A 13,180-nucleotide genomic window follows, 5' to 3' on the forward strand; every position below is an offset into this window, starting at 1 on the left:
CTTCTGACATACAAAATCTTCAAGGAATTAACACAAACATTTAAGAGCCAATACCTAATAAATAGGGGTCAAAAACATGAAAAACCAGTTAAAAAAAAACCCTAACAACTGCCATTTAAAAAAATATTCAAAGTGGTTAATTATCAGAGAAATATACACTCATTCAAATGCAAATTAAAACAATTCTAACTTATGCTCTTACTCCCTTCACAGTGGCAAAGATAATAAAAGATGGAAAAATTCAATACTGATGGGGCATGGGAAAAACAGGCATGCTAATTCATTAGCTGTTAAGAGCTGTGAATTGATCTAACCATTTGGAAAGCAATTTTGAAGTATAAGGAAAAAGTTATGAAGCTGTTCAAACCTATTTAAGATTCACCTGTTCAAAAATATTCATAGCAACTCTATTTGCAAGAGCAAAAAGGTAGAAACAAACTATGCACCTAATGACTGGTGAATACCAAACAAACTAGTAGGAAAGTGCATAGAATATTATTTACCATTAGAAATTATGAGCATTAAAATTAGAAGGTTTGTATAAAGTGATGCAGAATGAAGCAGAGCCAAAGAAATGCATACACACTGACCACAGCTGTATAAATGAAAATAACATTAAACAGCAACAAAACTGAGGTCAGATATAAAGAATACTATTTGTATATTTGTCAGAATTAAAGAATACAGTCTTCCTTTACGTTGACAAATCGCAAATTACTGTGTGGTTGCATGTAACAATTTCCCTTTTTTCCTTCCTATTGTGCTAAATTGTTTTAGAGAAATATGCTTTGCATACTTGTTTAGGTTTTGTCTTTTGTATCAAAATGGAACTGATAATTACAAATTAATCTGTCTTGATCATAGTGAAATTAATTACAAACATGTTACTTCAAAATTTTATAGCATATCTCCAAAACTATTCAGCCTGGCATTCAAGGCTCTTTATAATCTGGTCCAAATTCACCTACCCACCCCTATAAAACTGCTAAAAATAGCACTTTATATCTTTACATTTATATAGCATTTTGTAAATGCTCAAAAGAACTCTATGAATTTGTGAAGTATCATCCCCACTTTACAGATAAAGAAATCTAGATAGCAAGGTTAGGTGGCTTGTCTGGAGTCCCACAGTTAATTAGTATAAGTGCTAGAAATTGAATCTAAGTCTACTGACTTTGATTCTACTGCTCACTCTTTCCACTCGGTATACCATACTGCTTCTTACTGTATCACTCATAAGGAGTCTAACTGTGAGCCAAACTTGACACCTGGATGCTCCACAACCATCCCCTAAACTTTCCCACCTCCATCCCTTTCCATGCTGTTGTTTTCTTTGCCTTGAATGTCTTCTTCCTCACCTCTGCCTGCCCAAATCCTACCCATCCTTGGATACCCAATTCAAATGTCACTTCTAAGAAATTCCCTAAATGCCTACTATGTGCAAGGCACTATACTAGCCAATGGAGATACAAATATAAAGAAATAATCCTGGTTCACAAGAAGTTTACATGTGGCCTTTCCTTCCTCTAAACTTCCACAGCCCTATGCTTGCAGCTTACTCCACTCTGTATTTTACTATGATTGTTTGTGTTCTTATGGTCCCTACTAAATTCTAAGCAATTTGAGGGCAGTGACTGTGTCCCATTCATTTCTATGTTCATCTCAGTGACCTGAATATAACAAAGTAAAGATTTATTAAGTTTTTATTTTTTAAAATCATTCCCAATTACCACTGTATTGTTAAGTGTCCCAAACAAATGATGCAAAAGAAGCTTAATTTGAGCAGTGGAGACAATGGCTTACTAAAATCTTATTTCCTACTTCAGTTTAGTTTGAATTTCATCATACATTTTCTCTTCAATAAACTCCTAACATTTGATACCTTGCACTGATTCTTTTTTTTTCTTTTTTGCTTTTTGGAGGGCAATTGGGGTTAAGTGACTTGCCCAAGGTCACAAGGCTAGTTTTTGTGTTACGTGTCTGAGGCTAGATTTGAACTCAGGTCCTCCTGACTCCAGGGCCAGTGCTCTACTCACTGCACCACCTAGCTGCCCCACACTGATTCTTTTTATAAAAGTTATGAAGAAGCAATACAAAGTAACAGGAAGGCCTGAGAAGTTTAAGAGGGGATGAGGAGCAGAGAGTACAGTAGAAAGAGAATACTTGAAAATTTCTGCAACCTTTAAAATCTATATAAATTTAAGTGTTTATGTGAGAGGTAGTACTACAGAGAGAACACTTGGAGTCAGAGAGTTGGATTTAAATTCCCACTCTGATACTTACTAGTTAGATGTCCTTAACTCTCTTAACCACCATGTGTCTCAGTTTCTACATTTGTAAAATGTCCCTACCTTTACAGGATTGTTATGTGGAAAGCAGCACGCTGTACACCTTAAGTTGATATGCTATATTACTAATATAAATACAATGGTAAAATTGGTACCAACCAGGCTTTATTTTCACACACACACACACAATATGTAGATATGGATATATATACATGTGTGCATAAATCTGTGCAATATATATATTCATGTATAAAGATATGTGTATTATACATGAATATATCTATGTAGATATAGGCACCTTCAAAATTTCTTGCATGTAACAAGGTTAATGACAGTTAACCAATACAACTATTACTAGTGGTATTTTTCTTTGAAAGGATAGAAAACTCTTAGAAAATCTGACCAAAAATATATCTCAAAGGTAGTAGCAAACTGAAGACTCATTAAAGTATTTGTTATTCATTTAAACCAATAATATATACTAGTGATATGGATATGTCAATGGTTAAAGGGAAATTTGCTTATGCTTATTTCTTTTTACCAGGAAATAAAACAGAAAATTATAGGGCTTTAATCTCTTACGTATATTTTAACTATTTAAAATAATAGATGATTTTCTTCCTAGCAGGACTTTTCTTTGAATATTCATAAAAAGGTTTCTGCTGAGCTAAACGCTTGATTTAAAAGACTGAAAGGCAATATTATACTCTGCCAACTGTGAATTAATAGAAAACGTCCTTCCCTTTCCATACCAGAGGTGTAGGCTGTCCTTGTTTGCTAACGCTGACTGGTGTGGGCTGTGTCAGACTGATGACTGGCGGCTGAAGAGTGCTTGTGACAGTGGCAGCAGTCTTCCCTGCTGTGCGCTGAACTGAACTGCTCAGCACCACTGCTGTCAGAGCAGTTGTTGCCTGCGTCGTGGGCTGTTGTTGCTGACTTTGCTGGATAAAAGCTGCCGAATCTGGTGTTAACTGTCTCAAGGCAGGTAAACTCCTCTGAAATAGGCAAGAAAGTGGGATGAAGTTCACTCATATAACAGTTAAAAATTTTTTTTTTCAAATTTTCTTCATCAAATAATAAAGTTTTTTAAAGGCAGTTGGGGGGGGGGGGTGTAGGGATACACCCTCTGGATGTAAAATTTCAACCTCAGAGTTTCAGTTTCCCCCTAAACTGATGACTTCAAACAGGGTTAAAACTGTATTAAAATCATAGGATCAAGTCCTACATTATATAAAAACATTTGTCAAAGAGAAAAATTTGGTCACTGACTATTCTATGTGAAAACTATTTTTCCTAGCTAAAGCTGCTCTTGCTATGTAACCATGACTCCCACATTCACCAAGATTTTTACATGGCTCCTAAAAGCACATTAAATATATAAAAATATTTTTTACATGTCTAATTTGTTGCTATTAACAAAAATATCCCAAACACAAAATCTAGCACCACTTGTATTCCCCTAATTTCTCTCTAGAAACATATTGCTAACAAAGTCCTGTTTCTTCTTAATTCCTAATATAAGGGACTGCCTCCCAGAATAAGTTCTCTTTCCTTCTTCTAGTCAATCCCTAGACTTATGCCTAAATTGTCCACAAAGCAACTGTGAGTTATATTTACTTGGCAAATCCAGAAACCCAAGTTTCCTTATTTTCCTAAAGGTAGTCAAAACACGTACTGCTTTATGGTATTGTAATATCTGATAATTTTCAGGGAAGCTTTTCTTAAAGAGCATACATAATTTTGTCATGGAGGCTAGATTTTAAAAAGACTTTAAAAAATCTGGGCAGGTAACTCAATTTAAGCATACACACACAGCTTCTAAACTACTTTACTCTTTTTGTTCCTCAAAAAAAAAAAAACAATCATGCTCCTTCTCATTGTTCCAAGTGCATGAATACTGAGAAAGAATCAAAGGATTAAGGATGTATAAATTACCTTCAGAAAAGGCACGAGGTAAGGTTGAGGTGAAGAATTAAGTTCTCGATATAACCTGCTGGTAAAATCTTCAGCTTCAATTTTCCCATCCTAAAAAATAACATTCATAATCAAATTCACCACCTGATTAGGATGGAAAGTTTACAAAACGTCTCCCTCTACCCCCCATAAATATGGGACATATTCTTCTACAACTGGGAATAATGGGCATAAATTTAAGAGTACAATGGTAATGGGATATATGTGTAAGGAACAAATGTGGTCAAAGTAACCAATACTCCCAGAAGTATAGGGTCTTTCATATTTTTCCTGAGTCATCATAGGTATGTTCACAAATCAAGTAATCCTTGAGCTCCTTCTATATTCTCTTGAGCTTTTTGAAGGGCTATTAATATCTGCTGACCCACAGTTATAATTCCACATTTACATATGGCTCAAACTATTACAGTCTCCTACAAATACACTATGTTCCCCTATGCAACTAGATTATTAAATCTGACAGGGGCTGACTTTATATTGGCCAGTCATGCTAATTCAGAGTTTATGGATGGTTCAAGTTGACTATCATAGTCCTCTAGGGCTACCCACGATTCCCCTGGGGCCACTGTAACCAGACCACTGCATTGGGAAGGAGTTGTCTCTGTATTTGAGCCCTTCCCTAATTATCTGCATAAGAGTTCCCTTGTTGGGGCTGCCAGGTGGCTCAGCGAGTAAGAGCACTGGCTCCAGTGTTGGGATGACCTGGATTGAATCCTAGGCTCAGATACTCAGCACCACACCCAGAAATCACTGGCCGTGTAACCTTGAGCAAGTTACTTAATCCCAATTGCTTAAAAAAAGAAAAAAAAAAAGAGTTCCCTTGTGACTGAGATACATTGGTTGAGTTTCTTGATGCCTTGGTAGGTGGCAATATCCAATTTTGCCATCCTCAGAATCAGTCTTCTGAGGTATGATCTAGTTCTGACAGTTTCCTCACAACAAGCAAATGAGCCCATCTCTCTGCAGCTCAACTTTCAAAATAACATCTTGTTTTCTCTTCAACCCACAGTCATCTCTCTTTTCTGCAGTCATACTTCTTGCTTCTCAAAGTTGCTTCCTGACTAAAATGCTAGTGGCTCTATGTCTCCATAGAGAATGTGTATCCAATTTATGTACAAATCAAAAGTGTCTTTGCCACCTGCTGAATGACCTCAAGTCTAAAACTGATTAACTCAACTATCTCGTAAGGACATGGACAATCTTTTGCCCAGCCAAATCAGTTTCTCATTGTAATTCAACTAAGGAATTTTTTCACACTTCATAAAGGGGTAGCAGAGTGCTAACACCTTGTAAACACATTAAAATGTCTTCAAATCTGGTACCTGCATTTTATTTTTATCTTTATTTGATCTCTTCTTCCCCAGAAATGCACAAAATGTAAGCCAGAAACCTCTCAGCAGAATCAGACATGGTCTTTCAATGGCACCAGTCCCCTTGCCTAAGTGTAGTCTCAAGGGTGCTGGAGATAGCAAATGGCCAGGAATCCTAGCTCATTTCATGGCATCAGGTGTCATGGTAGCCTGGTTCCAGTAAAAATAAAGTTAACCTAATGAGAACCCACACTCCCCAGGGAAAGAGTTGTAATTCTGATAGGAGGAAGATGAGGAAGATAACCTAAGTACAGGTGGCACAGTTTAGAAATGGCCAAGAAGTGGCATGGAGGCATAATTCTGGACAGGATAAGGTGAAAGTTCAGGTATCAGAGCCCAAGGTCCCAGAGGGAGAGTCTGAGTTCTGGTGGAATGGAATGAGGATAATGGTCAGAATGAAGTCAGATCAGTTTGGAAATGATCAAAGCTGGAGGTAAAATTGGGTTTGGGCTTCCTCCAGAAGATGTCCTCATAAGGTCCAAATTTGTCCCTCTAAATTTATCAATCTAAAATATGTTATAATTTTGACAAAAAAAATTGAATCTAGTCCATCATAACCTTATCCAAATAATACTTTTTATTTCCATCAGAATTGAGATGTATTTTCTTTTCACACCTGCCCTATTAATCACATTATAGCACATTTTTTTGGCATCAAAATGTATCCTAAGGCAAAATACTATTGTTCAAAAGTGTTCTTACCAGCAAGTTCTGTACTAATTCTTTGACATTTGCTGCTGTCTCTGTAGACTGTTTACCAGATGAAGCCAGTTTTATTAATGTAGATAGAAAATTCTTACATTTCTTCACATTTTCCATAGTTTCCTGTGTTAAATATTAAAAACAAATAAGCAACCCAAAAAGTATTAAAAATGCAATTTTTCATTAATAGTTTCTAGTCCCACTGGAGTATGTACATTTCTTCTACTTTGTATTTCTTAATTAAAGTTATTTTCATAAAGATGGAAAAATCATACTTCTAGAATTCTGGCGTGAAATTCTTTAAAAGCAAAAGAAAATGGGTTCTTTTTTTGTATATTCAAAAATTAACTTTGCCTTGAGGTGAAAGGACAGCATATACTGATGTCCCCCATGTATATATAAGGGGACTGAAACTAAACAGAGATTTTTATCACTGGAAAAACTGTAACATGAGCTTTAATTTGCTCCCTTTCTAAAAATAATAAGCAATTTGTGATTTCAGTGGTATGGGTATTCCTGAAACTAATACTGATGACAATCCTTCAACCCTTTGGAACTCTAATTAATGAATTGTTGCACCAACACTACAGTGATCAGTCTATCCAATTCAACTATGTTAGTCCTTGGACAACAGACACAAAGTCCATTAATGAACCTGTACAGAGTCCTTCAAAAGTATGTGCTCTGTTGGCATAACTTTCACAAATCCAGAGTCAATTCCATGTCACCATACAAAATCAGGATAGGAATATAAGTAAAGGTTTGCTTCCTGCTTCACAAGACTTTTGTGAGGAAAAACAGAAAGCACTTTGCAAGCCTCAAAGCAACATATAAGTGTAAACTATTGTTATTAATAGAATCATTTTCTTATATATAATAGACCTTAATGTGCTTGACTAGCATATTATCATTGTGTATCTATTCATCTATTTAAAGCAGGTGTTCCTAACTGAGGGTCCATGAACCTCTAAGGAATTAATGGCCTAGATTTCAGGAGTTCCACGAAGTTAGATGGGGGGAAAAAAAGTTATATTTATTTTTACTATAATTGGTTCCTTTGCAAGTCTATATATTTTATGCATTAAAAACATCATTCTGAGAAGGGGTCCAAAGGCTTCACCAGAAGGCAAAAAAGGGTTCAATGACACCAAAACGGTAAAGAACCCCTGCTTTAGAATGAGAAGAGCGAAAGCATGATCTTACTGTGGCAGCAGCAGAAGTTGCTGTGGCTCCTTGGACAGTCCTCTGAGCAGTTCCAGGCTGTACAGCTGAGGCTGTTCCTAACGCAGCTGTCTGTGCAGTACCACCCAGAACAATCTGAGGCTACAACAAATATGAAAGAATTGGTAACTGCACATCATGAAGTCAAAATCAGCTTTCAGATATAACTATTGTTAATTTAACTTCCTACAGCTACTAGAAATATCAAAATTGGTACTACATAGAGCTACAACCAATCATCTCATATTGCAATACTGAAACCTAACCACTGGATGGCACAAAAGTACTCAGGTTTAAAATGAAAAGTGAGTTACAAACATGATTTATTAACTGAAGACTGCACAGGTTCTAATTTGAATAAGATGGCATAGCATTAAACATTTGTGTCTCTCAAGTTTCACAATACTACACTAATACAAAAACTCTTTGTACTTGTGTCAAATGTTGATAGAATTTGGTCTTTTCAAAATTAGGAATTAAAAATACTTTGGCTTTAAGAAGTCAGTGTTAAAATCTTAGTGACTAGAAACATTAATAATATTTATCTTAATTAGTAAAATGGGGCCCCTGGTACTCAGAGAAAGTGGACATCAGAAACCACTGTCCCCCTTATCTCTTTTCCTCATCAAATTTATCAATCTTTTAATTCATAGAATCATAGACTTTCAGAACTGGAAGGGATCAGAAAAAGTAATCTAATTCTTTGTTCCATCTATTTTACAGAAGAGAAAACTGAGACCAAATGAAGTGAAGTGATTTGTTGAAGGTCACACAGTTACAGTTAAGTGGCATCTAGAATTTGAACAGTCTTTTGATTCCAAGTCTTTCCACTATAACTCTCCTAATCTTAAAATTTTCTAACTCACAAATTGACTGGAACAGTACTTGAAAAACATCAAAATGCCTCCAATATGGATATTCATGCTAAAATTAAAAACAATACACAGATTAAATATATCACCAAGTGGTTATTAAATCTCAGGTGTAATACTTGGTCCTTTTGCTACACTATCCATCTATCCATCCTGTCTCCAATTCTTAAAAAAAAAAATACTTCAAAAGCTAATTTCATCAAGAGTTACAAAGGAGGATCTTCGAAAAGATGTGATAAATGGGAAAGATGGTTGGTTTTAGACAAGAATAAAATATTAAAGCAAAGGAATTTTGACTGCTAACAAATCTATCAAATCTGACAAAGCTAAACAAACTTACACTAAGGAACGCCCATAGTTCAAGTTGCAGGCTCTCAAACACATTTCTAAGATTTCTGTTCTATTTTATATTAACAAACCTGAATATTCACTGATATTTTAAATATATACTTTCTTTGTTTGCAAACCTAGCCTTCAAATATTTCTTTTTCTTTTTCCAGGTACTAGCAATTCATTAGTTCATTAATAGGTAAACAGTTTGGAATCCACAGCATATTTACCCACAGAAGCAATGCTAATTTCTCGTCAGATTCCTTATGCCAGCCCACAAAAGCTTATTTAAGTACTAATGTAGCTAGACTATAATACTAAGAAAACAAACAAAAAACCCACCCTAATCCTAGGAGCAGGCAGCGATGTGGCATAGCAGAAGGGAAGGTCCTACCAATTTCCCAAGTGTAGGGCCAATTCTATGAAAAATTCGTTAATTGACAAAGTCTGTCTTTGTTATCATCCCACCTTACTTTCTGTACCTTTTGTCCACACCAACCCAGCCTAAGCACTCTGTACTCCGAATTACTGGCATTTTCCTACTTCCAAACAAAATTTGCATACCTTGTTATAACTAGTCTCAGATATTAGGAGGGAAAAAACTGGAATTAATTCACATTGAGGCATAATTAGCCATATCTGAAACTCATAAAGTTACTAACTAACCCAAATAAATGTGATATAGGGACAGTCTTTTCTAAGCACAGGATCTTTAAGTTGGATGCTTGCTTTTAATAAATCAGTTAATCTAATTCAACTGCCATACTTTATTATATTGCTCTCATAAATTAAGTAGTTTCATTTAAGCTTCAATCATTAACTTTAAGCAGAACCTTGAACAGAAAACTAAAATTCAGCTACTGTATATAGATAGACCTTAACTAAACAAACATTTTGAGCTCTCTGATATAAGCAGAACAGCTAAGAAAATTTTGACTTGCCATCATGATAAATTTCCTTCTTCAAAAGGCAGAATAGCTCCTACTCTGGACCTAGTACTGACAAATAAGGATAAACTTTTTGTATTAGAAATGATAGGAATCTTAGAAGTAAATGACAACGTCATCATAAATAAGATAAGAAAGGGAAAGCTGGGTAAAAGATATCTGATAAAAGATAGGATCTGATGGCCTAAAGTCCTACCATGATCACAAATAATTCTGCTAAAGAATAAAAGAAACTACATAAAGATAATGATATGGCTGCACAAGAAATTCATCAACCAATAGATTTTTTTCAATATACAGAAGATGGAAGCAAGGACAGATAACTGGCAATGAACACAAGAGTATCAGATAAGCATGTGAGAAATGCTAAAAACAAAGCTGAGGTTTGTGATGAATGGCTTTTTTTTTCCTCTGACAGATCTTTGAGCTCATCGATGTGATTTCTCCCTCCAGTGGTGCAGATCAGAACCCATCCATGCCTTCTCATCCAATGGTACTTTTGTCCATGTCTTTCCTCCACAGGGGCAGGGCAGGGTGGTCCACCCAATATGTTAGGGCCTTCCTCTAGATCTCTTGGCATCATATACACACTGTCCTTTACTTATCCCTTGTGCTCACTATATGACTAGCCCACCATCTTTTCCAGTTATATATCTTGGGCTGACATCCTTTATGCCTTTCCACCTAAGCAATTCTCCCTTGGCAATATGATGCAACCTACACATGCCAACAATGCAACTCTCCATTACCCTTTGGGCGCCCTCAACTTTAATTCTTCAAATACTGTAGTATTCCTTGGCTTTTGGCATATAGTATCACCAAAAGAATACTTCTGTTAAAAAAAAAAACTTTTTGTTTCAGGATGAAACAGGGTCATTGAAAGTGCTACACATATCCTAAAGGCAATCCTGCCTACTTTCCTCCTTCCGTTTAATTCTGGGCATAGCTTATTGTCCATCCACTGTGTATGTCCAAGATATATGTATTGATGAACCAGCTCTATGGGTTGTCCACTGAAACACATATCATAGTATGGACAACAGGCAAAATTCTTTGTCCACTTGGCTTTTCCTGTGTGGATAATTATGCCAACCTCTTTAGAGTGATTTTAGATCATATTTAGGAGGCAATGTTCCAGGTCTTGATGTAGTCAGCACAATGTCATCCTCAAACAGGAACATCTGGAGGACCTCACCATCTATAGAGAATCCCTCTTCCATCTGTACACTGAACAGGACTATCTCCATGATGGTGGCAAATATCTCTGATGAGCATACATCAACTGGTTTTAAGGATCATGTCATACACATCACTATGAATCATTATTAATAACCAGGAAGTCAACCAAAAGTTCTTTCTGTTCTTATATCTTTCAAAGAATTTTGTTTGATTTTGACAAATGGCAAGGAGACACCTTATTGAAGGAAACCCTTTAAGGTGGTGTTTTGCTCAACCAAATCAAATTCTCTATAGTCAAACAATGAGGACAGTGGTATACTGCATTCTCTACACCTTTCAGTCAATTATGGAACTGTAAAGATGTGGTCTACTGTAGATTATTTGCAAAAGCCTGCCTAATCACTTCTCATGCTTTCATCAATGATGCCCTCAATATATAACATCTCATAAAAAATTTTGTAGAGGTGAGAAAGTAGTCACATGGGTCAGTGGTTGCTGATATTTTCTCAGTTGCTTTTTTGGGGTAATAATAAGGTCTGTGACTTTTTCCAGGCATTTAGTATCCTTCCCTTTTTCAGATACCTTGAGAATTAATCCCTCAATGCACTCAAAATTGAATCACCTCCAGCACAGACCTCCTTTGTGTATACTTGGTCCAGTCCAGATGCTCTTCCCATCTTTGTTTTCTTTAGTGTCATTTCCACTTCTTCCTATAGCACATCAGGGACTGTGATGTTAGAGTCCAAATGTGGTGGCTCCACTGTCATTGATGGAGAAAACAGTTTGTTATAGAAATCTTCACAGATCTTTTCCATTTTTTGTCTTTGTTGTCCTTTCAGTTTCACTTTTAAATGCCCTTGGGATGATTTTGCTTAGTTGAGTCTCTCACCAAGTTTTATGTAAACTCGTTTTTCCTTCCCCTATTTCATTGTTTTATGAGATGATATTGCTTATAATATCCCACCAACCTTCTTAGAAAGATTTTACCCTCCAAAAAATTTTAAACCAATAAATGCTATGGGTATCAAAAAGGGGGGATTCTTTGCTATGTTGGGGACAAGGAGAAGACCAAAGAAGAGATAAGGTTACTATTTTCACATACATGGGATAAAAATATTCTACTATAAAGAAGTGAAAGAACCAATCATATTGCTTGTGTTTTCTCTACAAAGTAGAATTATTTTAGACTAAGTAAAAAAGGCTAACAGGGAAATGAAATTCAAGACAAACTGAGAAGATTGTAAGAAAAAAATCTGCATGCCCCCATCAGTTTATGTTCTGAACATAATGGTACTGAAAGAACTTGTGGATGTGACAGCAGGCTACATACACATGATCTCAGAAAAACTGTGGTAATAGGAGAGGTGGTACAAAACTGTCAGTTTTTAAAGGGGGTGGGGGCAGTGATTTTTCAAATTATAGATTAATGAGTTTGACTTTGATTCCTGAAAAAATTATTAAAGGAATTATTTATGTACATTTAGAAAGGGAGGCACTAAAGTTTGTAAGGCTTTATCATGTACAAGTCCAGACTAATTACAGACTAATCTCTTTTTTGACAGTTACTAGCCTAGAACATAGGAATACTTTAGACATAGTATATACCTGAATTCCAATAGGTGAAAAAAATCTCTTAAAGTACCATTATAAACACAATTGAAAGATGTAAATTACAGTTAGATGAATTTAAAACAAGCTAAACAACCCAAGCCAAAGAATGATGTCAATTGGAGGGAAGTACCTAATAGAAGGAATCTGTCCTTTGCCCTATTCCGTTCAACAATTTTAATCAATGATTTGGATGATGGCATATGTATCCAATCTACAATTGAGAGAAATTGCTAATTACTGGAAGAAAGACTCAAGATGCAAAAAAAAAAAAAATCAAGAGGTTTGAATGATGGGTCAAATTAATAAGCATAAATTTAATATTGATGAATTCCAACATCTTACTGGGTTTTTTAAAAATCAACTGCATAATGGGGAAGATGTAGCTAAACAGTACTTATTTACTATGGGGAAAAGTGTGGGATTTTTAGTGGACTTCAAGTTCAACATATAAATCAATGGTATGATATGATAGTCACAAAAGCTAATGCAGTCTCAAGCTGTATTAAAAAGAAATAGGGTAATGAGAACAAGATAGGTTAGAGTACTTCCCCTGTCAGACCACATCTGAAATATTTTAATATGTTCTGAGCATACTTTAGGAAGGACAGGGACAAACAAAAATACTTCCAGAAGAAGGCAAGAAGGGTGATGAGGGAAATTAAAACCATGTCAGACAAGGATCAAAG

General features: G+C 35.7%; 1 protein-coding gene across 1 annotated transcript in view; it reads right to left on the reverse strand.

Annotated features, from left to right (window-relative positions):
- The window catches only part of TAF4 (TATA-box binding protein associated factor 4), a 136,621-nt gene that overhangs the window by 19,883 nt on the left and 103,558 nt on the right, over positions 1-13,180 (reverse strand). The window contains exons 5-8 of the mRNA XM_069072524.1: positions 7,538-7,657; positions 6,335-6,457; positions 4,224-4,313; positions 3,041-3,283 (exon numbers count right to left, since the gene is read on the reverse strand). Of these exons, the coding sequence (XP_068928625.1) occupies positions 3,041-3,283; positions 4,224-4,313; positions 6,335-6,457; positions 7,538-7,657 (576 nt within the window). The remainder of the gene's footprint in view (positions 1-3,040; positions 3,284-4,223; positions 4,314-6,334; positions 6,458-7,537; positions 7,658-13,180) is intronic.

Source organism: Petaurus breviceps, unplaced genomic scaffold (genome assembly GCF_028583685.1).
Source record: "Petaurus breviceps papuanus isolate PSGF00001 unplaced genomic scaffold, PetGlider_PUasm1.0 90847, whole genome shotgun sequence".
NCBI classification, from domain to species: Eukaryota; Metazoa; Chordata; class Mammalia; order Diprotodontia; family Petauridae; genus Petaurus; species Petaurus breviceps.